Raw genomic sequence first — 26463 nt, 5'->3', positions numbered from 1 at the left:
ACATGCGTGTCCTCTTAACCTCAAAGAAAAAGGGCCGACTCAGTTTTTACAAAAATAAATATATTTTATAGAACTGCAGGGTTACTGTCTGAAAACAACATTATAATTCATAAGGTTGAATTAAAGTAGCCATATAATAGTTACTAAATTGAAATCATGAAGATGTTATAACTTGTAGTTGTCACTGATGGTCTCTCAGATGCCTGGACCAGTGGTGCCGTAGAGCTGAGTTGCTCTTGACTCAAACGCATCCACCATCTTCTTCACCACCTCATCAAAAAACAGTGCCGCTAACTGGGAGTGGAGGAGAGACTTGAACTCGAACGAGACCTGGGGGACAATTCAACAGCTTGATGACCGCCCCGCCCGACAGGACCATTCTTTTATGTTGTATATGGCCACAATCCCAGTTTGCCTAGATAACTGTATTGATTAGTGCACATTTTTAATAAGAGTTGTTCTGAAACTGGGGCAGCGTTCTTTCATTCATGACATCGCTAATCCTGTCCTCAATGAGGCTCTGTCCTGACTGAGGTCACTACCGGATCTCGCAGCACCTCTTCCTCCGTGGCTAAATCAAGCCCCAGACTATTTATACCGAGACGGCTAATCACCCACAATCCTGCAGAGCGGAACACACTCACGTAGAACTCCACGCTGCAACTGTTCTCCTTGGAACATGACGAGAAACGCCAGAGTGTTTCAAGGTATCTGAAGAGGGACGCATCCGTACACACCGCCTGTCAAATACACACACACACACACACACAAAAGCACATCCATGTTTAGCTGTCCAGACAAATCTGCTTTAATCTGGTAATGCCGGGTGTGTGTAAGTCTGACCTTGACTTGGTGGTTGGGGATGAATGTCACCTCTGACACGTAATGTTCCACAATGGGAGGAAAGCCGATCTGAAGCTGGGCCCACATGTCCCCGTTGGTCCTTTTAATGACCTTTGACCTTTTACACCAAGGCACAAAGTGCTGGTAGCGCTCCACATCTACAACGATGCGGTAGACCTGCTCCGGGGAATACCTGCACCGCAGGCAGACAGATGCCGGGTGAGGACACAGAACCGAAGAATGGGGGACGTGGTCTCGGAACAGCACTCACCGGAGGGTCCTGCTCTCAGAGTATTCCATCCTGCGGGGCAGCAGGGGAGCAGCCATGCTGATGAAGCCACGGCCCAGCACAGGCTGTGGAGCCCACGGCGACAGCAGTGGCACGCTGGCACGCCGCGTTGCCATGACAACGTTCAAGCTCCTGGGACAGTCAGGGACAAGGGAATAAGAGAACGGACAGAGAACGGAGTGCCCTGGTGGTCAGGTGAGGAGGAAGAGGTACCTGCTCGCGGCTCGGTGGGGACTTCTCCTGATGGCGTCGCAGCCAGGACCTTCTGTCATTTCCAGCAGGGTGCGCAATAGAGTCGCTCTGTTCGCCATCCCTCTTCCGCGGCGACAGGTCCAGAGTGACTGGCTCGCGCGCGCTGCCCGTCTGACGCCTGCTGGGAGTCACGTGTCAAGCTCTTACGCAGGATTGGCCAGCAAGTGAACGAGGGCGTGGCTTATTGTTCTCGCATTAGGAATTAGACTCGTTTCCCATTATAAAGGCGACAAATTATAGACGAAACTACCATTTCCCAATACAGAACGAATGATTATATTGTACAATGCAATATTAGAAAACACCGGCTAAAATACTCACCTTAACTCGCATTAAGTCTGCATCTTTGGTGGTTTCCTTTTCATAAACCAGGTTCAATATATTTCGACGACCTGGCGCATCGCGGGAAGTCCTCACTCTTTATTCAGTGGTGTATGTTGGGCGTGAGTGGCCACACGGTGGCGCTGCAGGAACCGTCGTCGAGACTTTCCGCGGTCGAGTTTGTTCAATGTCCTTGGAAGTGCAAGTATTTACTATTACTATGGTTTTCGTTTTATGTATTGTGTAAAAACACATTTTATATTAACACTTTGTAACTAATTTAAGAATCTACCTGCTGGCAAACTCAATATTTTATTAAACCATTTTTATTATTACACTGTTTACCATCACATCATGTGATGGTGCTGATGGAATTTGGATCTCTTCATATTTCCTATTAAAGATCAAATTGACAAATTCTCAGTGGGTGGACAAGTTTTCTGCTTCAGAGCTCCCCTGCTTCCTGCTAATGTTCTGGACCCCGGATACTGTGTCAATATTGAAGTCCTGGATAAAGACACGTCTATTTAGCCAGGCATTCCAGTTAAAACCCACATACACTACGATGCTCATCTCACCTAGGCTGTCGTAGACAGTCCACCGGGGCCATTGTTGCACTCGACGTGTACCCAGGCATCTACCACAACCCCTCAGTCCCAGCCACCGAGTCTAATCTGTCTCTCTCGGAGTTCCTCTAGATCCTGGTTCCTGACTTCAAGCTGCTGCTGAGACGAACCAGCATGAGATGTACCAGAGGGTCACCACAGCCACCAACACCATCTTCGGGTGGACCAGTAGCATCATAATGCACTGTCCAGTACCTCCAAACATGGTCATTTTTAAGAAAGGGCCTGCCCATTGTACCAGACTGTATGTGATTTCGGGCTATCTCACAGCGCCTGAAGCAGGCATTTCATTTTGTATGGAATCCCATATTCCCGTGTCAGTAATTGTTCTTCAGCCTTTTATTTTAGTTTTAAAGTAATGAAATTCTTTTATCTCAGAGCCCATATATTACCTCAACCATATATCCTATTCCTAATTTCTGAACATTGTTGTAATTAATATTTAAAAAGTGAATGCTGCTTTTTGTCTTCTCACTCAGTGCAGACATGGCTCTGACGTGCGGGATACTATGTGTTTGTGGAAGCCACAATTAGTGCAGCCATGTTGGGTGACTAAATCCTTGCAGTCCGAATTGGAAACACTACATTTGGGGCCAGTAAAACAAAAGCTGGCATCATGGACAACAGAATATTCCAGACTGATACCGTCTCGTGTCTTTCTGAATGTGTGCTTATGATAATTTAATAAATCCATGTCAGGCAGACCGGACTGTATATTGTGTTAAAGCGCTGGAAATTACTTATACGCAGTGCATGTCTAACACTAACTCTATTTTAAATCTTCAGTTTTCTTCAGCTGCGGACGTAGCTCATGGGATCCCGATGTTATATTTTTTTTGTATTTGATATATTACTCACAAATCAATAAGCAACCTATAAAGTTTAAACAGATCTGAATTGTGGCGCTTTCACGGTTTACGTACACTGTAATGAGAGCATGCTTCTTTTCACACAATACACACACATACACATCAGGCATGTCAGTCACTTTACTCTGTGTTTTTTCCCACTGCCTGATTGGCTGCTTATGACCATAGAGCAGGGACTGTAGTGGGGGGGCCTACAGAGATTTATGAGACATTTCAGGTGACATCCACTTCTTCATGATCAGTGAACTCCAATGTCCTCACACATTGTTTCTGTCCAATAACAATGATCGTTTGTTCTGTTGTGCTGGACAATCTGTAAAGATCGACTGCATCTTTTACCCAACTCATCAGTAAAGGAGTGATCCTGAAAGCACACACACATACACCATTGTGGTGTAAGATAGAATGTTGTACCCACTGCACACACACACAAACACACACAGCTCCCCCTCAGAAGCTGAAGAGAGCTGGTGTCACATGTGTTCTGGATGGTTCTGCAGACAACTGATGAATTCTGTGACTGGACGTCTCTCGTAACAGATCTGGTATACGGCGGAAAAGAGAGGAAATCTGGAAAAGGGAAATTTTGACTTCATCTTCTGCTTTGAATCATACCTCACAGTCAACGTACGTGTGCGTGTTTCTTACTTGTCCACAAGCCCTTTGTTTTTGAGGATGAGGTGGACCTCTGCTGCTGTTGCTGGACCCTGAAGCTTCTGTCCATTGAGCATCTCCTTCTCCAGCTGCTCCAGAGACTGGAAACACCAATAAACATTGCATGTACATACTAAAAGAACACACACTGTCCCCTTCCAACATACAGCACGTTACACATTAAACAATGGCAACTCATCTGTTACTTCCTGTTTCTAACCTTTCCGGTTTTGGCAAAGGCCTCTGAGACTTTGCGGTTGCGTCCACCATAGCAGGTGGTGATGAGGTCAGCCACACCGCAGCTTTCCAGGAAGGTGGCCGAGGAGACAGGCCCAGCAGTGCAAAAAATTCGAGCAAAAGCGATCATCTCCATCAGGCCCAGTCGAATCACTGCTGCTTTCGTGTTGTCACCAAAGCCCAAGCCATCGCAAAAACCAGCTCCTACTGCAACAATGTTCTGGAGAAGATAGGAAGGCCTTATGTTATTTTATTCGCTCTTTTATCCTGCAGATGAAATGATCCCAGAGAATATCCCATTTATGTATTAATATGAGAATCAGAAGGATTGTGAATGTAGCAGACAGCAGAATGTTCAGGTCGCAAATATAAGGGTAGAGATGATGGTCTTTCGCTGCACATAAGATGCTTATGTATATTACATGTGCAGAAATGTTACACCTTTAGAGCTCCACAGATCTCCACCACGTCAGATTCCTCCACCACAGTCACCCGAAAGTTACTGGTCTGCATGAGCTCCTTCAGCAATGCCCCGTCTGTCTTATTCTTACAGCCTGCAGACAAAAAGAGCGATCCAGATTCATAAGGCGTGATGATGGACTTCCAATGCTTTAACTTTTATATATATTAAACACAGATAGAAATATATGAGATTATTATTTAGCATTAAAAAACTACTTTTAAAAAGTGTTTTGTTATATAGAGGTACTATACAAATATTACAAACTAAGATGCAGATGTGTGGGTGAGGAAGTGTGTTTGCTGCTAATCTTACCAATTGTTGTCTCGCAGAATTTTTCATCTGCAACCTCATTGGCAATGTTGGCACCCATTAACACACTCATATTGATGCCCAAGTTCTCCTTAATGACATCTGATATAAGCTTCAGGCCATCTGGGCCCTCATCAACTCCCTTTGACACACAAACACACAGACAGTTGAGTCATCAGTTTACGGTGACTGTGTGAGAGGTGACTGTGTGAATGTAACACACATGACCTTTGCCTTCGGACATGTGTTTCCTCACAGTAAGCGGCATCTGAAGATATGGGATGGTGTAAGAAATGAAGCTTAACCACGGAGGCTACAGCTCCTCAAATAGTGTATGATCCACGTATGCTGCCCCCAATGCAGAGGGGAGAGAGAGGTTGTTCTCTGGTAATAATTATCTCAGGCTCATTAGAGGTAGACCGCTACACATGGCAGATGGTGCCAGCTCAAAAACCACCAGACAACCTATGCATTCAACACATTGTGCAACAGAAACCGATGTCCTCTGTTATCATGATAATATCACAATCAGCACCTGATTGCTGTGTGTACACTGGCCAGGTTTATAAAGGTTTTATAGATGTACCTTAATGAGGGACAGTCCGAGTGCACTGCATTTGATTTTCCCTCTAATGGTGTCACACACTTTTCCAATGAACTGGTGTGGGATTACAAAGACAATGATATCGGCATCACTGGCTGCCTGGACCAGGTCAGGAACTGCCACCTGAGATAATAAAAAACAACAGAGATTTACCCCATGTATCAAGCAGCATCCCGAACAGACGTTTTCATACATACCACATTCTCTGGAAGCTTCCGACCCGGCAAGTACTTCACGTTCTCATGCTGCGTGTTGATGATCTCGGTCAGCTTCCGACCAGCCACCATCTCCTCAAACACCCACATGTTCACCGTGTTGTGAAACCTCGGGTTCTGTTCCACATTGGCACCCACTATCTTAGCAATGGCCGAGCCCCTGCATATGAACAGATGAGCCATCAGACCAGGAGCCCTGAGAAGACCCTCTAGAAGGGCTGCACGAACTTGACATCAACTAAGCGCCCACAAGCCTAACTGAGAACATTTACCCACATGCACACAAGTCAAGATCAGAACAAGGTAGGGGACAGGATGTCTTCTTTACCTCTTCAGTATTCAACATGGTTCAGCCAGGTGAAGAAACAAAGTAGTGGAGATCTTAACTCCCCTAATTAGTCAGACATTAATTGATCAGTTACTACCTGTTTATTCCCGATAATGTCACATTTGCTCATGATTATATGAATGTTACGACTGACTAATCCCAACACAAAATGCTTTTGTGCACCACAAACCTAAATGCACATTTTTATTTCAGCTAAGATTAGTTTAGTCAGGATTTAATATAATCCGAAGTCCAAGGTCTAATGTCCATCTCTGTGTTAACAAACCACGGCCTTTGGATTGGTAGTAGTCCCGTCCCCTTCAAACCCCACTCACTACCATTGTGTCCCTGAGCAAGAAACTTAACCCTGAGTGTCTCCAGGGGGACTGTCCCTGTCACTACTGATTGTAAGGCGCTCTGGAAAAGGGCGTCTGATAAATGATGCCAATCTTTCATGACTGCAAATCTGTTTTTTATTATTATTAGAACACAGCTTAGTTGGCTGGAATGACAGAAGCCATTGCTCCCATTTACTGAAGGATCTGTGTGAGACGCCACAGCAGCCAGAAACCTGTCTGACTGACCATACTGCATTCCACAAAATGTAGTTACCAGGCTGCATTTCAATAAGTCTATATAGTTACTATGAAAACATTTTGCAGTTCTGAAAGATTTAAGTTTGCTTAATCCCAGCATCAAGATTGGCTAAAGAACAGTCGCACCAGCCTTACCAGTTCCCGGAGCCGACAATACACACTTTCCTGGGTGCAGCCATGGTGGCTAAAGTTTCATCTGCTGAGCGCTGGCGTCCAGCTGAAATGCGCCACCAACTTCGGCGGCCTTTCACCGGGAAACGCCGAGACCACGCCCCCCTCTCTCATTGGCCAACCGCGGGGAGACGCGGTTCCGCCCAGATGTGGGCGGGGCTGGAGATGATTGTTTAAATGGAGAAGCGCCGCACGTCGCTGGCAACTCATTGCAATGGGGGGGGGTCCCAGAAACGTCCTCACAGGTCTCATCCACTTCCTTTCATCCTCAAACCACGATTCAGGGTAGTAGCCTAGTGGGTAGCACACTCGCCTATGAACCAGAAGACCCAGGTTCAAATCCCGCGTACTACCATTGTGTCCTTGAGCAAGACTCCATGGGGACTGTCCCTGTAACTACTGATTGTAAGTTGCTCTGGATAAGGGCGTCTGATAAATGCCGTAAATGTAAATGTACCCTGAATTCCGAATCACAAAATTCCAATTCTGCAAGGGGATGCCTCTCATACATGCCTCTCTCAGAATAAAAATGCAAAAATTCTTGGTCCCATGATAGATTTTAATAGGTTTTGTTGCCATTAACAAGAAAACAGAACGGAAAATATAATACACGATTGTTCAACTGAAGCGTGATTAACACAAATCTTCTTTAAAAAAATTATCAGGCAGTATTAATGGCAACTGATGAGCTCTAACTAACCACTTTTACACCCATTTTTTTAATTATTAACACAGAATACACTGAAAATCACATTGAACTTGACAAAAGAGAGTTCATGCTGGATGACAGTGCTGCTGCTTGTTTTCTATCTGGACATCATAGATGGGTCAGGGTAAACATGTGATCTAGTTTGTGTTTATTCCTCTTAAGATTTAAAAAGCTTCACAACACAATCATCATAACACTCACGTGCTGACTGAAGGCTATGACCAGTGGTCTGGTCATGGGGATGGCAGTGTTTTTCAAGTTTGGCCTAAAATGCCATAACCAAGTACATGCATACACACCCCTGCTGACACAAGTAGGCACTCACACAAACATGTCAGGTCACACAGCATTGTACACAAAATGTAATACTATACCATGCTGTTTCCAGTGCAATTATTTCCCAGTATATTAAACTGTGCATACATGATCTTCACAGAACATGCTAGAGCATGATGCATCATCAAGCTCTTTTAAAATGGAACTTCTGGTTGTGAAGAATGATTAAAACTCTACAAAACATCAATAGCCAGAATAGACATCATACTTTATGATCACCTTTATAGAACAGGTCCTTCAACTCTTAGAACAGAGCATCTTCAATGGAAAACTTTTCTGTTACTCCACCACCAGAGCATGTGCATACTGTCCTATTGCGCGCTGTCTGGGACAAATCTAATGTGATGAACTTACTCTGTTTGGCAGAAGTAAAAGGGGATCATCAGATTTTAGACCGGTGATTTGTACACATCTGTGTGTGTGTATATACTGCATATCCCTTTTACACTCAAATATCTTTACAGCAAAATAACAAGTAGAATCTGGTAAGGATTACATTCTTAATTGCATAGTACCAATATTTACATTGACTTGCTGAAATTTCTGATGAATTGCAAGAGATCTGAGACAGCATGCTCAGCCAGGGAGGATGAGAAAAATAGACTCCACATGGATGTTGCTTAGCAACAGGTCAGGCTCATGTAATTTTGTGTTTCTGGCTGTTGGACATCTGAGGCACAGCCATGTGAAGAGGCGGATTTGATTATTTGTAGAAATTGCAGAGCTTATCTTGTAGCATGGCATATGCAGGCTTCCTAGGAAAATCTCGGCGCTATAATTAATTCATCATCCACAGGAGGTGGTCGTGTACGGTGAGATATCATGACTGCCGATCTGTGACGGAACAGTGACATTGTGACTGTAAACAGTGTAATAAGGTGGAATGATATTTAAATTTCACTCTAATGTATTCCTTTCAGAATGGCAGTTTGGAGCTGTGTAAAGCAGATCACTTCACTTTTCCTCCAGGTACATCTTCAGAACAGAACTCCAGGTCTGACCATGTGAAATGTCTATAGAACATGGGAATTCTGAGCCTGGACAGGTTGACTAGTCTAAAGGATTCAGACAGCACATGACTGAACTGTGTGAGACGGGTCTATCTTCAGCGACCTCACAATTAGTGATAATGAGTGACGTGACATTTCACGTCATCCAGAGTCAGCATGGCACCTGGGCTGTTGCTCTTGCCACCCTCATGGCTGCGTTCAGAACAACGACACAGTTTGTACTTAATCACCTGGAGAAACACATACAAAAAACATATACATAAGTAACATAAAGTAACATAAGAGATTTCGAATTGATGATTGGTTGATGGCTTGTCGGACCTCGTAGAGATAATCAAACAGCTCCAAAATGGTGAGGATGCTGGCTCCAATGAAAAGTCCCATTTGCCCACCAATATCACCTGCAACAGCACAGACACAGAATGAATTACAGCACAAATATACTGGCACACGTCAAACACAAGGGACTCACCCAGTAAGCCTGCTATTTCATACGCTTTCTTCTGCTCTATGGTCTCATAGTTCAGAGCCTCAAAGAAGATATCCAGGACCAAAATATTGTCCCTAAGTCAGATATATGCAGTTTAAACAAATAAAACACACAATATTCCTGAGCCATAATATTATCAATACAATTTGTTTAGAGAGTGTAAACCACACACACACACACACACTCACAAACCACACTCAAAGCTACTCACGAGATGTACTGCTCCGACTTGTTGAACTTCTTGGCCAGGTATTTGGCTGAGGCCTTGCTGGGGATTTTGACAAAGGACAGCTCTTTGCTGTATCGTGTGGTGTTGCATGGGGTTTCACAGGAGCAGTAATCACGGTCCTGTTCCACCAGGAAGTCTGTTGTGTGGACAGACACAGGTTCAGTCATCAGATGACATGCGTTGCAAGTTACTTACAGCCTGTTCTGCTCATATCCACTGAATGCGGTGTGGTGTCCTACCTAATGCTGGGTAGGCACAGTCTTTGTAGAGCTCTGGGGTGCAGTATGGAGCATCACCTTTAGGGGGGAGCAGAGAGTTACATGACCAGCCAATGACCGCCTTGGTCCACCGAAACCCATATTGTCTTCGGTTTAAAAAGCTGATTAAACTACAGCTGAAATATGAACTATTGCTCCCATATGAGCAGTGCCAACGCATCATGTGGCATGTGACACAGCGAGGGGGATCAGCCTAAATTTAGGCCAAGAGTTATGAATAAATGTTCTTCCATTTTGTAGCTTAAACTGTATTATTTTCATAGTTTACTTTCATAATGTATATAAAGAAAAATGTAGACATGCAGGAGGTTAGATGTAATTGGCCGTGATTATAAATATAGTATAACTATAATGGGGAAGTTTAGCCCATTCTAGAAACACCAACACTTGCTACTAGGAGATATTCAGGAGACATATCCTTAAACGATATATTGTGGCCTACCAGGCATGTGGACCATGCGACAGTTACAGCTGTCCACAAGGTAGCGGGTCTGGCAGTCGAGGTGGCATGCAGTGAGACTGTAGGACTGAAAGAATTCCGGCTCCACCGGCGTCACCTTGCACTCCCCCCATGGAGGAGGCAGGTAGACCAGCTGCACAAAGACAATGAAATGTCACTCCAACACACAGAAGTGGAGGCAGACTGTTCTGAGAAACCATTCCAGTATTCTCACATAACTGAAATGTTATTATGATAATTATGTCATTTGCCAAAATCTGTGTGTGCATGTGCTCACCCTTTGTTCTTGACATGAGACAAATGTTTGGAACCCAGGTGCCACACCAAAGCCCTGCTGGTCTATAGACGGGGGCTCTTGCTGACTGTGAATCTGAACTTTGACCCCAGCTTCAAATGATGTGTCGGCTTTGCAGAGTATAATTGAGACAAAGTTTAAGAAGGAGAGAGAATCTCATGATCAAAAAGCAAACAGTCCATGGCCTACATGCGCACACACACACACACACACACCTGTTTGACCCCATGTGGGCAAGTACTCGTCCTGCTGTATGTCGAGCATCATCTCCAGGCCATTTCCCATCCCCCCCTTCACACTGACCCGTGGTCTTTCATCATCATCCCCTCCATTAAATGTGTAACATTTCCCATACCGTGTGAGAACCTGTGAAACACACAAAATCACAACATTTACAGAAACACACAGTTTCAGTGTTAAAACTGCGACTCACCATGTGACATGGAGTGTGTGTGTTTTTGAGTGAGAGATCACTACGCTCCTGCAATGGATGGCCAGGTGGAGTGGTGATATTGGACTTGAACTGCTCCTCAAGAGGTGAGTCAGTCTCATAATGTCCAGGAACAGACAGCAGCCACACGCTAGTGGGTGTCTGATGAAGTCTGTGCCAGGACCAGGCGAATTAATTATGGAATAGAGCATATCATTAGGACCGGTGTTAGTAGTGTTCTGAATACTGTCATTCATCTAAAAGTTCTTTTGATTCTCAGCTTTTTGTATAAAAAGTATATGGTCCCCCCAAACTTATTTTGGAATTTGGACAATTATTAATTTATTGTCTCCATCCATGATACACAGTTTAAAGACACACTGTTAAAAGTTATGAAGGCTAGGTTGGAAAAGGACCACTAAATCCTCCATTATGAGTGATGATAGCAATTTAGGAACATTAAAATGACAAATAATAGAAGACTTAAAAAAAGGGAAATTTGGGAGATTAAAAGTCTGTTATTGTTATTAATTTTCTACTGTCAAGTCTCGTGTTTGTGGGAAAAGAAGGCACAGAAGGAGGACACTGTAGCACAAAAAGGGATTTATTATACAACACAAATGAACCCAGCATGAGGGCCAAAACATAGGGAGCAAAGGATAAACACGTCCACTTCCACGTCAATTACGCAATCTTGTCCTGCTGCATTCTGTTCCCTATTAACAGGACTATAATCATGGACGCCTAATCAGTGACACTTTCAAAAAAATAAATAAAAAATCAAAATGTGTCACGTACACAGTCATACACGGTATGATATGCAGTAAAATGCTTTGGCGACTGCTATAGACCTCAATATTGCAAATATACAATGAAAACCAATATTCAAATGTTGCGAACATAACCAAATATTACAAATGTATGTTTTTAAACATAAAATATGTGTAATAGGTGCTGGAGTGTATTAGAGTTCTGTCCTATGAAATGAAAGTGGTGTTGAGAGCTCGTTTAGCCTGCGGGAAGAAGCTCCTCCTCATTCTCCCTGTGTTAAACTTCAGGGGGTGGAAGAGAGAATAGCAGATAGAACAGTCCATTGTTGGGGTGGCTGAGGTCCTTCACTATCTTCCTGGCCATGGTCCAGCACCGCTTGCTGTAGATTGATTGAAGGTCAGGGATCTTGGTACAGATGATGCGTTCAGCTGATTGAACCACCCTCTGTAGGGCCTGTTGAGATGTTTCCCGTCAGGATGCTCTCTATGGTGCAGGAGTAGAAGTTCCTGGGCACCTTGGAGGGCAGTCTGAAGTCTCTCAGGCACCTGAGGTGGTAGAGATGCTGCCGGGCCTTTTTCCCCATGGTGTTGATGTGACAGGACCATGACAGGTCCAACGTGATGTAGACACTTGCCCATGATTAGAGCCTTTTTGTCACGCTGATAGCACCCAGCTGCACCCAGCCCCGTTGCGTGCAGGTCAGGGACCTCCTCCTTGGGGACACCTCCTGGGGGATGGGAGGATAGGAAACAGGGGCGACACACAAACACAAAACACACACTGACAAACAAAAGCGAGGGTAGTCTCCTCCAGAAACTGGGGCAGGAGAGGTGAAGCCGGGGTCCTCAAGCAGCCCCCTCACTGACACCCCCCTCACTGGCATCACCGGAGGGCGGCTTCTTGGCGCTGATAAGGGAGGCAGGTGGCTGGCAGGCACGGCTGTCTTGGCCTGCAGTGAGCTGGGCGCCTTGTTGCTGGTGGTGGGTGTGTGGTTGAAGTCGCCCCTCTTCCTCCATCTTACCCCTGCATAGCCTTCTTCCTCCTCGCGTTCCACCTCACTCTCTTCTCCGTCGTCGTCACACAGGGGAGTGGGAGGGACCAGGCGGTGAGCCCAGGATGTGGCAGTGAGTGTGGAGAGCGCGTACCCCGCGCCATATCCCCACCAATCCCCGACGTGGGCATGTTGCCGGTGAATGCAGATGTCCCGTCCCGACAGGGCGTGCTCAGAGGGGAATGACACCCCTGCGCCCAATACCCACGTAACCACATTGTCCTCCTCCCTCCATCCACTCACATACAGAGTGCCTTCTGGATGAGGTGGCAATTCTTCTGCAGAACCTGGGGGTCGTGACCTTCCCCCATGGACGACCCTTCTCCACGGCTGGGGTTCTAGCGCTCCTTGCTGGCACCCGCCGCCATCACGACCAGGGGTGCTCGGCTTACCCACTCGTTGTCTTCTCCTCTGCTTATTTTTAAATGCGCTTCTGGTCAGGTCTGTTGCATTCTGTCACGTCTCAGGGCTCAAGGGGGACGACTGTGCAAAATCGAGGTATTGTAGCAAAATGGGATTTAATAACAAAGGAAAACAGCACAATGGCCAAAACAAAGTTGTTATATTGTCAAAAAACAATGAGCAGTAGAAGTAATACATAACAATATATATTTAATAGCTGAACAAATAAAATACAATTTAAGATATTATATTTTAATATATATTTTTCAATACACTGTCACATAATGCTGTTACAGCAGAAAATAAAGTGGAGAAAAAGTGAAAAGATGAAGTCATGAAAAGTCAAGTTATGGTTATATCAATGCTTTTGACATAAGAGCAGACCTTAAATTGGACCCAGTAGAAATCCCACTTCCCACCAGCAGCACCTCCCCACATGCAGACAAAAGAACCGGGCCACCCAGCACCAGGACTGCCAGCTGCAGCAGGGACTGGCAAAGGCCATCAGAGCATCGTACCAGATTCAGGAGCACCGACAAAACATGAGTGTTGCCGCAGCCCTGGTGGCACCCCCACAGGCTCATGAAAAGTCAACCAGTGTCCGCCAGTCCGGCCCACTCCCACGTTGTAATCAGTCATTACCCAGACACACTCTATCCCGTCCAATTGCAGACGTCCCTGCTTCAGTCCAGGCTTCATTTCAACTACCACCCTCAAACCGGTGACAAGAAGATTACGGCAGTCGCCAGCTGGCTTGAGGACCAGGCGTTGCTCTGGCCGACTTTCCTGTGGGACATTGATGACCTGGCGCTTTTATGCTCACTTAAGCTGCTTTTGAAAATATGTTCCTTGCAGTTTTGATGCTGGGTCATGATGTTGTAGGACAACTGTTCCACATCCGCAAAATGGAGCACCCAGCAGCAGAACACGGCCTTCTTTTCTACCATCTCAACCTCTGCTGTCGCTCCCGCCGAGCCGATGGACCTCAGCCTCTTTAACCTCAGGTGGGTCACATGCAGTATCCTACAAGAACGGAACTGACCTGGAATGGCTATCTGCACAAGGTAACACACCACATTGGCCATATCCCCAGCTCTGCTCCTAGCTCCTTCTCTTTGTCTTTCTGCAAAAGCGGTGCCACAGGTGGATCATCTTGCTGCCCATCCTTAATATCGGGGGGCATAGGAAACCCTAAAGGCAACTCTGTCTTGGTACTCCACAAACTCCAACACTGTGTGAAGACCCAGTAGAAATCCCACTTCCAACCAGCACCACCTCCCCACATGCAGACAAAGAAGCGGGCCACCCAGTCTTCTCTGCCTACGAGTTTTATGAGTATTCATAAAGTGATCAAATGAAGTAAGCACAGTAGCACAGCACATGGTGCACACAGTGAAATTTGTCCTCTGCATTTAACCCATCACCCTGAGTGAGCAGTGGACGGCCATGACAGGTGAGCGGGGAGCAGTGTGTGGGGAGGGTGCTTTGCTCAGTGGCACATGAGTGTCACCTTGGCGGATCGGGATCCGAACCGGCAACCTTCTGATTATGGGGCCGCTTCTTTAACCACTAGACCACCCTTGCCCCACAAAAAGTATTCCTGGGTACGGCCATCAAAAGTATTCCTGGGTACGCCCCCTCTTGACAGCCGAATGCCGACATTGTCGACTCTTTGGCTCCCAAAGAAACAAAGAGTTCTGAAAGGTCTTGATAAGGCAATCTATCTGTGACAACATTGTTCAAGAGATGTGCTTGTCCATTAACTTTGATATATAAATAGGCTGTTGAATGGTGCTTCCCATCTGAAATGAACACAGCATATCTGTGAATTGTATCTGTGGTTCCGATCAGGCTAGGTAGAACAAACTTCATGTGCACTAGTTCATCTGTTCACTCCCAGCATATATGAGTGCTTTAGCTCTGGAGCTCTGCCAGCTGCAGTGCCAGCTGTCTCCTGGCTTGACCTTCTGTCATCTGGCCTTGGGGACTACCAGGCTGAGCACGGCAGAACAGCTTGAGTCCCAGTGGGTGAAGCACACACACCTGGCCAACCACATGATTTCTCAGACCAGGCCACCCAGGGCTATAATTCACTATGCATTAACTTTTTTATCTAACTTCTTCTGTTCTGTGATTCAGACATCATGTGGCAGCCTGTGCATAACCCACCTGTTATCCTAACGCTGAGAACCTTGTCAAGGTCACTGCCTTTTTTTTTTTTTTACTTCCATTCAATAGCTGTCTTGCTACCCCAAAATTGTACTTTCACTGCCAGGTTGCATTTGACAAAATAAATCTGCACTGGCATTTGTGGCATCAGTCTCTCACCATTTCTCTGGCTTTCATTTCACTTTTCCCATTTTTAACATGAATATTTTAGACATCTGCAAAAGCACCCTACATTCAACAGTACCTTACACACATACTGGATATTTGATTTAAAAGAGAAAATTAATCTCACAGCATCCAGCAAATGATGCATTTGCATGTATGACACTGCCTTATATGGGCTATAATATTACTGTTTATTACTAAATTATATTATCTAATGATTCAGAATCGTTTCTTGCCCTGACACAACACTGTCACACACGACCAGGGTTTCGGCACCGTGGACTGAGAATGTCAGCAATATGAAGAGTGCAAAAGAGCTGGTGAGTATTGCTCTTTCAATCTATGAACGTGGATCAGGTCAAAACACCGCAACGTCCGCCAGCATTGGCGTTCAAGTTGTAATACACGTAACAAATGGAGAAAAACCAAGTGGAAAGAGGAAAAATAAGGATCAGAAGTGAGTTGAAGTGACACATTTTCTCTCTCTCTCTCCCACACAATAAGTGTCTTGCCCTCAGCCTGCCTGCCCTGCTCACCTTCCCCTGTCTTCTGAACTCTAGTCTAATGATTGGTCTGCCCTGATCACCCACCCACTGCACCACCACCACCACCACCCCAGAGATCAGATGGTTGTGGAATCTAGAGCCCATTTCACCCGTGTTTTGGGTTGGATCACTGTTGAATTACTCTGAAGCATATTGGGAAGTTCCCAGTGGCATCTGAAACTCATTTTCTGTGAAAGTCCTGGAGGACTAATGCTGTTAGTGATGCTAACACTACTTAAAACACTGTCCCCTAATGAAGTGTTTAATTCACCTCAGGTAGGCTGTTCTAGTTAGGGTCCCGGGCCACTATTTCACTTGTGTACCACCATATTCTGACAACTGTCAAAATTTGTTAGTATTTTATTATTTTTTTTAATGTTTTTTAACAATTTACATCCCAAAAACGCGTTTCAATGCAAGTGATGAAACACCCTGCCCCCCAACACCCCAGTCTGCTGTACTAATCTGAGCTATATGAATAAAGCATGGAGAATTCAGCGCTGCTATTTCTGTATCGGAGCTCAGTGAATCGTCACTTGATCACCACCAGATAATGTGGGCTTATCTTTTCAGACGCACAATTAAAACAAAACTATAGATTTTGTGAATCCTAATTAAAATGATTTTTTTCTCAAATCACAATGTACCATGTGGTGACGCACAAAGTATGATGCGTGGGTTAGTCTGGATATGTATGGTAGAGTTGCAGTTACGGAAGGCGCAAAGAGAACTTCGCCGTCAGCCTTACAGAAATGAATGGGAGAAAGGCCCCAGTTTTACTAGGTGGGTCATGTCTGAAGCAGCACTAACAGTAAAGCTTCATGTAAATTATTCTGGGCTGTTCAGTGTAGGGACTCAGCCTGCACTCCACACAGCTAGAGGCGTTGTTCTGCCTAGAGATGTTTCTTTACAAACGTTCTGTAGGTAAAAGTTTCAATATACACTATTATAATGATATGTGTTATTTAAGCAGATTTTCCAAGCAATGTCTGAATGGAAATCGTGTGTACGATAGTTACGCTTATAATATGATCATTTTAAAGTGCTGGTACGATACTTCATCATTTAGGATCTGGCAACACTGATGCCGTTTTGTATGAATGATGAGCACTTAAAAGTTTAATTTCTTTATTGAATCTTGTGGATGGAAGGATGGAAGCTTCTTTAGACAAGGCTTTATTTCAGTTTATTCATCATTTTGGTGAGCTGTATTAGTTATTGTATATATTGTTTGTGTTGTTCTGTGCCACATCGTCCATCAAACAACCACATTTGGACCTCCTTGTCACCACTCCATCCTCACACTGTCACCCCTCAGGTTTTACTGCCTCATTTTTGCTCACCTTTGCTCACCACTGCCCCCAAAACTGCCCTTTATGAGGAAAAAGCATGAAAAGTAGAGGAAGCAGCAATATAGAGCACATAATATGTCCTGACGGGACTAAAAGGAAGTTCAGAAAAAAGGGTTTAATAATTGCGCCTTTGAATAATATGAAGAGCCTTTACAGCCTCCATCCAATCTAGATGTAAATGAACAAAATATATGACATTTCACACACACACACTAATAGAGTACAGCACAGATGACAGCTACGAAAGGACAGGACCCTTGAGGATCCTTGTCCACAGGGGGAATCTCCTCTGAGATACAGATATAAAGTGAGAGATGGTCCCATGGCATGAAGGACATCTTTGACTTATTAACAGCAGCAGAACACGGGAGAGGGGGGCGGGTAGTAAATTAGTAAAGTGGCTTCAGAGTAGTAAAAAGCAAAGAGAAATACCCCCTGGATCTGTATAAAAAATCTTGTGGATAAATTAAAAATCCACCATTTTTTTTAATTAAGCCTTGTTTCCTTTTTGTCCAGATCAGTTGATCAGATTCAAATGTCTCAGATCCCATTGTTTTAGTTTTACCTGACTGACAACCAGGAAGAAAAATGTAATATCACCAAATTTTGTAACTTACTGTGATTTTTTTCTACATTTGTCCTCTATCCATGGTATTACTATGGCCCAGTAATATAAACCAGCCATACATTATCCGTCTATCCCTCTGTTGTAAAGCCAGTTTGATATGACTGTATAATATAAAATTAAACAAGAATAAGAGGAAGAGGATGCTTAGGAGAGTATGAAATTACGAAATTACTGGTGGTCTATCTGCTAAGTTGTAAACCTACAGTGAAGAAAGAGTTTATGAGAGCTGCCATGAAATAGCATAGTCAGGTCAACAATGGTAAATGTAATTCATTGCTGTGCTTAAGTAGTTTGTTTGTACATCTGTACTTTACTAAATATAGTTATATTAAAATTGTATTTTAATCTTGCTCTATTTAACCCAGTCAATATAGTACAAGTAAAATAGACAAAAGCAACATTTTCTAAAGTAAAACCCATACTTAAAACAAGGATATCTTATTATTACATTATTCAGAGCCTGCCCTAGCAAATTTGGAGCTATAGGCAAGATTTTAGGTGCCCCCCCATACATTCCCCAGCTAGTGTTGACACTCACAAGAAACTGAATAGCTGAAATTCTTTTATTTAAATAAACCAATTGCAAATTAAAAATAAATAATGAATTGTGACCAAGACTACTTCTGAACAGGAGTTGTCAGTGAACAGGCTGTAAAAAAATGAAGGTTGTAGTTGTGGGTGTGGTGGGGCTGGGGGTCCACAAAGATCGCGCATGTGCAGATGGGTTGGGTGGTGAATTCCGCAAAGTTTTTTTTTTTTTTTTTTTTTTTTTTTTTGCAGTATTCATATCCGATGACATAATTAATGTTAATCACCCAGACAAGTCTAAAAAAATCTGGGCACCCTAACTTAGAGGCACTATGCTACTTCTACACAATGTACTTATTAACTTAAAGTAACCATATGCAAATCATTAAACACCAAATACTGCAAACACTTGTTTACTCACCACAAGAGGCGTCAGATTTGGAAACACTGCTCTAATTGAAGAAACTGATTAAGAGCAGGTAGGCTGGCCAATCAGATTTCAAGTCCCTGGCTTAGCCTACCTGGCATCAAAAAGCCGGTTTGGCGGGCATATACACATTTAGAGCATTTGACAATTTACAAGATCACAGTAATCTTTCAAACTACAATAAAAACAAACACTATGGCTAAAAATATAATACACTTAAATTATTAATTATATTACAATGCCACAGGGAGCCTCGTAAGGATGAAAAAGCCAAGTGTTGCAGACCCCTGGTCTAGATCAGAGATTTAAGATAAGAGATAAGATAAGATAAACCTTTATTAGTCCCACAAGTGGGAAATTGCACTTGTCACGGCAGAAAGTGGATAGAAGCAGAAGGTAATAGCAGCAAAAAAATAAGATAAATATGTATCTGCATATATCAAATTTACAATTTAAACAATTTACAATTTAACATAATGTACCAAAGTGTGTGTGTCTGTGTATGTGTGGTCAGCTGTGAGGACTTTGTTTTAGAGTCTGACAGCGGTTGGAAGAAAAGACCTTCTGAACCTCTCCTTCCCACATCGTTGGTGCAGTAGCCTGCCACTGAAGGAGCTGCTCAGTGCTGTCAGAGTTTCTTGCATGGGGTGGGAGATGTTGATCAACAGGGATGACAGCTTAGCCACCATTCCCCTGTCACTCACCACCTCCACTTGGTCCAGAGGGCATCCTAGAACAGAGCTGGCCTTCCGGATCAGCCTGTTCAGCCTCTTCCTGTCCCCAGCGGAGATGCTGCTGCCCCAGCAGACCACACCGTGAAAGATGGCTGATGTCACTACAAGGTCTTTAGGAGTGGCCCCTGTACTCCAAAAGACCTGAGCCTCCGCAGCAGGTACAGCCTGCTCTGCCCTTTTTTATAAAGTGCATTAGTGTTATGAGTCCAGTCCAGTTTATTGTTCAGGTGAACACCAAGGTACTTGTAGCTCTCCACAGCCTCAATGGCCATACCCTGGTCCCTTGTCAGTTCTATGTACTCCCTGTCGTCCCCATCATTGATGAGGCCGACTATTGCAGTCATCATTAGAGTCATATTACTCCGCTGTCATGCCTGTCCATTTTAGAATTGATTTTAATTGGTTTATAATGAAGAGGCACTACCATGTATCACGTGACGCTCTGTACCGGCGTCACGTGATGAAAACGGGAAGACTGTGACAGGAGTCACTTTAACGGAGACAAAGCTCTGGAAAAGCCTCCTTTTCCAGGTGGCATCTGCCAATGTCAATAAGAACTATCTTCAGTGTAAAGTAGAACAAGGAGTCTGGGAAGTAGTGATTTGCCCCACCGAGAGCCCTGATCTCAACATCAAGTCTCTCATTACACAAGAGAAGACAGAGTCCTGTCAAAAATCGTCTACAGACGTAGCAGAAAGAAATGATGCTGTTTTGAAGGCAAAGGGTGGTCACAACAAAGCATTCTTAACTTACTGTTTTTTGCACACCAGCCAAAAACATTTACACAGTACTATACTATATTTTTCTAAAATAAATTTAATAGATGAGAAAAAAAGAAAAAGCATATGAACCTGGAACAATCGGCCTATGTTAAGAATGGCATTTAATGTATAGTCCCTGTCAAAAGTCTTGTCGCTTCTTTATTTTGTAGAAACTCCTGCTATTATCCTGACTTTTAATAAATCAATTGGTGTTAGAAATAAATTAATTGAAATGAATTAGTTTCACTGAAAAAAGATTTATCATTTAATCAAGACAGAAGGGTCAGATTTTGGCAAGACAAAAGCTGTCACCTATACAGAAATTGAACAAATTTACTGCAAATACAAAAAATATATCAGCAAATTAAGTTGTGTTGCTGTGAGAACCAAATGCAATATCTTGTATGACTTCTATCAGCTTGAAGGACTGCACCCATGCGGTTTGGCAAGGATTCATACAATTTATTGATGAAGTCATCAGGAACAGCAAAGAAAGCACACATCCTACGCCACACATGCTCAATGATGTTCATATCTGGTGACTTGGCTGGCCAATCCTGGAGCATCTTGATCTTCTTCGCCTTGAGGAAGTTCCATGTGATGGAGTGATCCTGCTGAAGAATTTGGCCTCTTTTATAGTTGGGAATATAAAAGGTAGCTAAGATTTCTTGGTATTACAGACTATTGATGTTGCCTTCCACCCTGCAGATCTCTCACACACCCCCATACTGGATGTAACCCCAGACCATGATTTTTCTGCCACAAAACTTCACTGTTTTCCAGCATCCTTTTAGAAGGCTGTGGGCCTTGGCAAATGCCACACGGTTTTTCAATTGTCTTTTGTTTAGTGCTGGCTTGTGGGCACTGATTCAACCATGGAGGCCATTTCTAGACAGAATCTGACAAACTGTTCTGGTTGACACAGGGACTTCAGGTGACCAGGTATCGTGGAGCTTTGCTGAGGTGGAAAATGGGCTGGCCTTGGATTTTAGGACCAACAAATGGTCCTATCGAGCTGTTGTCTTGCGAGGTCTGTCTGACCTGAGCTTATCAAAAACATCTCCAGTCTCTTCAAATCTTTTTTTTATCCTCTGTATTTGACACTGAGACACATTGAAGGTGTCTGCCACATCAGCAGTGGATCTGGTCTTCAGCCTCTTGATAATCAACACTTTAGTCTCAGGGTGAATCTTAGTCATGTTTGCAGAGGTTGCAGTTGATGCGAAGGTCTAGTGTTCTGGGGTTCTAATTGATCTATTATTAGTCACAGGTGAAGCTCATATGACAAGGACACAACACTTATGTCTTTGCAAAAATTGACTCAATGGGCTTTACCAAGCTTTGAATATTTAGAATAGTTTTGTTTTGCACTGAAACATTATTACAAAAGCTGTTGGGAATAAAATGAGCCATTTCTTGTTGGAAAAAAAAAAACCTTTATTAGAAATATATTTCAGCTGCACTTGTACACAAGCGACAAGACTTTTGTCAGGGACTGTACAAATGAAAGAGCATCAGTAAAAAAGGAGAGGCCTTACCTCTTTGAAGTCTTCGGGGCGGCAGTCCGATCCACGGAAATGGCAGGAAAGGAGCATGTCTGTGATGTTGTGTCCTGTACGGTCGTAGAACTCTCGCATATTAAATGGTCTGGGTTTAAAATTTTGAAAATCCGCCTTCAATTTTAGGATTTCCAAGAAGCTCTCATCTACCAAGTTCTGGTCTTGAATTTCATATCTGAGCAAACAGAAAATCATGAAAGAATGGAAGCAGATGTTTACACCTGAATCTTCATTCATATGGGAATAAACAGACAGAAAGTTTACAAATTTACTAAATTATATGCAAAATTAAAAATATCATTTAAACATCAGTGCAGGATAATTGTGGACCACTTTTAATTCCTCCATTTCGGTTTAATTTTAAACCTAAATAATTTCTTCAACCATATTTAATGTAATACAAAATGCAGAAATAAACACCTTTAGCTGCAATAACTGCAATCAGATGCAGTAACAGGACAGGACATTGTGTCTTTGGTTTTTTGTGCCACTCTTCTATGCAAAATTGCTTTTATTCCGTCCAATTTGATGGTTGTCAACTATGAACTGCTCTTTTAAGGTCCAGCCACAACATTTCAGTGGGGTTCAGGTCAGGGCATTGATTCCTTCCATGTTTTGTCCATTGTTTAATTCACTGAGGTCCCAGACTTTGGGGGACTTACACATTTCAGTAACTTTGTTTCTGAAGTCTTCTGGATGTTCCTTGTATCAATGCAAACTTTACTGTGAGTTGAGATGTTTTGCAGGATTTGCTGTATTTGAATAGTCAACATTCTACAGGCCATTCAACATAGCGTGAAACAACGGTGGCCCTGTACGGTAAGGCCGCTCCAACATTGAGCATAAAGTACAAATTACAATGTGGCTGGAACACAACCAGACACCATTGATGAATTTATAAATTATTCAATTTATCAACTACTCAATGTCTCTTTGAAAAGTCAAGGTGGGATACCGTCAGGGCAGTAAGAGGGCTGCACATGCTTAATTATCTTGGTTAGAGAGGAGATTAAATTAAATTAATCAGATCCTGTGAGCAGGGCAACTACAAAGAGAGAGGACCTAATAGAAATTGTCCATGAAATATTGAAGAAATGTGTCTAATATTGAAGGTGAAGGATCAATGCTAACTTGTTATTATTAGACACAATTTGGAATAAAAATGAGCAGTTTTAATTGCTTGGTAGCCCAACAAACCAAATTTTTTTTACAATTTCATCCATTCCTCAAAATGAACTAATTTAACAATGATTCCACTCTTTCCCTTCATATTTTCATCCTTTCATCTTTTAACATGAAACGGCATTCCAAACTTCCCTTTTCTAGTTAGCTCTTGTTAGTTGAGCAATGGTGACAAATAAAAAAAAAACAAACAAACGAGGGATTATCCTTGTTGTCTTCTATCGAGGAAGAGAGATCTGCAGATCTTATCGATGTTTGATAATTTAACCGTAGAAGTGGCTCGGCACAAAGTATCTACTGCAGGAATGTACACTTTTTGACATAATGAAGACCAGACGAGATGCAGCGTAAATGCTGGTCATGTGAAGATAACTAATGAATGTTGGTGAAATAAAGATAGACTAAATATGGTGTACAAAATAAAAACTATACTAAAACATCTCTTCAAAAAGGGAAACTTGATGTGTAGTTTAAAAACATGGAACAAATCCCTGTTTGGAATGGACTGTCAAGTCTATAAGTTAACAATAATATAATAATAAGATAACCTTGTTTTTGTCTTTTTAGAATTATGAAATGTTGGTTTTGTCTGTTCTACTATGTACTTGCACTATATTGACTGGTTTAAATAGAATTGCTAAAATGACCTCCGATTTATTGGCTGCATTAAAACTATACTAAAAATGAATAAAGATAATTCTGACTGAAATAAGACTAAAATGCTTTTTGTCGACCGAAACTGAACTGAAACGAGTGAAATTGACAGGCCGCCAGAAACTATTACGATGCAAACTTTGCTGTTCCACCTAATAAACATCAAACGGGTTCATCACCACCGCTCCCAGCTTCATCCTGGTCCTGATGCGGCAGCCCAGGAGATGGCTGGTGTATTGGTGCGTGAGGATGAAGAAGAGGAGCACCTCTGGTTGAGGAGCGCCAGCAGCTCCCCCGCGTGGTACAGGTCGTTGCGCGTCAGCCTGCTGAGTCGGAAGGAGTTGAGGTTGCAGAAGGTGACGGCGGGGAACACCATCGCGGGCGTCGTGGCCTCGTCCAGCCGGGTGACGTGCGGGTACTGCAGGTAGAACCGGACCCGGTCCGCGCACACGCACAGCAGGAAGGCGAGCGAGCCGAGGAAGACGAGCAGCCACAGGCAGCGGCGGACGTTGGCGCGGCCGTACGCGAAGATGTGCGCGATGCCGTGCAGCGTGGACGCGTTGGCGAACGCCGCGATGGGCGGCGGCTGCTCGCGTCCGGCCTCCCCCGGCGCCGCGCTCAGGTTCATGACTGCTGCCACAGCCTTCATCAGGCAGAGCGGCGCAGACTTCCGGCCCCGCCCAGCGACGCGCCGAGGTGGCGAGGCCCCGCCCACCGACACGCCCCCGCCGCTCCCATCGCTATTCATTGTTTAATAGGTGTGACGGTGGTTCAACCCAACAGGGCGAGGGCTGGTGGTGAAGCATAATTAATATGTCAAAATGTTCAATGCTTATCTGTCTTGTATCTAGACCATTAAAACCAGCAAATCTGTGGTGTACCAGTACGTTTTGCTTTGTTTTTCATGAAAAATCCAACATTCACACCCGGAACGATTCCTTTTCAGGGGCGGAATGTTTGTACATCTTTAAAACAAGAATTGTTACACATGACAAATATTTGGGGTTTCCACACAGGGGCACTTCTCACTTCGTATCATTGTTCGGTTTATCAGTGCCCTCTTCAGCTCCTCCAGAAGATCTTCTGTTTACCCCTTGTAGGCAGTTTAGCAGCTTGACCTGAAGGATCTGTCTCATTTCAGGAAGAGTTTGACACCATCTGACACCACCCACAGCTTCTGATTAGGAAATTTGGATGCATTTGTTCACTGTTAATTTACCATTAAATTATATAAACTGTAATATTATATTATATAAACTGATTCTGCGTACTGACCTCCTGAAAATAATGATTTTGTTCCAATTTGGACCATTCAGTCCTGCAGTCCCAGCAATAACGGACATTTACACAATGGTGTCCCAGCAATAACCCCAGCCATCCTGCACTGTCACTTTTTACTCTCCTGCCATCAGGCAAGAGACTCAGCACAATTCACACATGCACAACACGATTCAGGAACAGTTTCTACCCCAGTAGCCATCAGGTTATTCAACACACTGTGGTTCTGTCTCTATGAGCAATAACTTACGATTTACGATATATAACTTACTTTACATTATGACACTTTAAATTATGCGCATTCACTTTATGCAACTTAGCCTTTTGTGACATTTATTGCTGCTGCAATATTGTCTTCTATGTCTTCTGTGTATCATGTCCTATGTTCTGTCTGTGTGGGAGGGGTTTTCAAGTAAGAATTTCCTTGTGCTCTGTACGCTGTACTTTGTACATATGACAATAAACTTCAACCTCTAGGCGGAGAAGAAATTGTCGGAAGCTTTATTCTTGTGATGGAGATCATTAACATGACCTGAATGGTCCTATGCTACCTTCCGTTGATACAAAGGAGGAGTGGATGTACCTTCATCCACAACTAATTACAAAAGACCTGTTCAAGCAGCTGAGTGTGAGCTCCAGCACGTGTCCTAACCCAATATGTATGGGAAGGAGACCCTTGTCATTGTTTATTTGGGTAGTTGTGGATTTTACAGTTAGAGCAGTAATATCACAAACCTGCATTGAAAACTAACCATAATATATTGTAGCGTTGGCAGCCAATAGGGCTCACCTAATTACCATAAGGGCCGCCTCTGGGGTTAGTGAGGCAAGGAGTGTTGGGGGATTTAGTGGGCTGTTGCCTGGTAGTGGAGGGTAACAGGAACAGGCAGGGGGCATATAATGATCTTGAGTCACTGCCTCTACTGTTGCCCTGCTATTAATCTCCTGTGCTAGTACTCTGAGCTACTCAGATGTATCAAGCGTCTCTTCTCTCCCATCCATGGAGCCTGTTGCTACAATATTATGTGAAAGAATTTTGTCATTCATTATCATCATCATTCATTCATTCATTGTGATCTCGGTCTAGATCACCCCCCTCCCCCTGTGTTTTGGGGTAAGTTTTAAGATATCGTGCCATATAAGAGCACGAGGAACCACTTTTTGTGGTAGAAACAGGGGAATCAATGTATGATTCTTGGCAACTTTGGCAATTCCTTTCAATAAATAATAAAAATCATGTCAT

At 43.6% G+C, this 26463-nt stretch overlaps 3 protein-coding genes across 4 annotated transcripts; all 3 read right to left on the bottom strand.

The window, feature by feature from the left end:
• Window positions 1–43: 43 nt before the first annotated feature.
• On the bottom strand, window positions 44–1876 carry LOC114794674 (coenzyme Q-binding protein COQ10 homolog, mitochondrial). Of its 2 annotated transcripts, XM_028987387.1 has the most exons (6): window positions 1706–1876; window positions 1346–1505; window positions 1115–1264; window positions 844–1036; window positions 645–740; window positions 44–330 (listed from the first exon to the last, which is right to left on the bottom strand). In XM_028987387.1, exons 2-6 carry the CDS (start codon window positions 1441–1443, stop codon window positions 196–198), a joined length of 672 nt encoding a protein of 223 aa, XP_028843220.1. In that variant the 5' UTR covers window positions 1444–1505; window positions 1706–1876; the 3' UTR covers window positions 44–195. The 2 variants fall into 2 exon arrangements, with proteins under 2 accessions (XP_028843220.1, XP_028843219.1); XM_028987386.1 differs by having other exon boundaries at window positions 1346–1876.
• Window positions 1877–1998: 122 nt separating this feature from the next.
• Window positions 1999–6865, bottom strand: LOC114794669 (glycerol-3-phosphate dehydrogenase [NAD(+)], cytoplasmic). The gene is made up of 8 exons (XM_028987377.1): window positions 6742–6865; window positions 5665–5842; window positions 5450–5590; window positions 4867–5005; window positions 4533–4645; window positions 4075–4311; window positions 3849–3955; window positions 1999–3770 (listed from the first exon to the last, which is right to left on the bottom strand). Exons 1-8 carry the CDS (start codon window positions 6783–6785, stop codon window positions 3674–3676), a joined length of 1056 nt encoding a protein of 351 aa, XP_028843210.1. The 5' UTR covers window positions 6786–6865; the 3' UTR covers window positions 1999–3673.
• Window positions 6866–7322: 457 nt separating this feature from the next.
• Window positions 7323–24625, bottom strand: LOC114794658 (acid-sensing ion channel 1A-like). Its single transcript, XM_028987364.1, has 10 exons — window positions 24209–24625; window positions 22086–22281; window positions 10800–10950; window positions 10567–10694; window positions 10272–10422; window positions 9791–9847; window positions 9534–9687; window positions 9305–9396; window positions 9154–9233; window positions 7323–9062 (listed from the first exon to the last, which is right to left on the bottom strand). Exons 1-10 carry the CDS (start codon window positions 24589–24591, stop codon window positions 8943–8945), a joined length of 1512 nt encoding a protein of 503 aa, XP_028843197.1. The 5' UTR covers window positions 24592–24625; the 3' UTR covers window positions 7323–8942.
• Window positions 24626–26463: the final 1838 nt, after the last annotated feature.

Source organism: Denticeps clupeoides, chromosome 7 (assembly GCF_900700375.1).
Source record: "Denticeps clupeoides chromosome 7, fDenClu1.1, whole genome shotgun sequence".
Lineage (NCBI taxonomy): Eukaryota > Metazoa > Chordata > Actinopteri > Clupeiformes > Denticipitidae > Denticeps > Denticeps clupeoides.
This window is presented reverse-complemented; position numbering and strand designations above follow the sequence as displayed.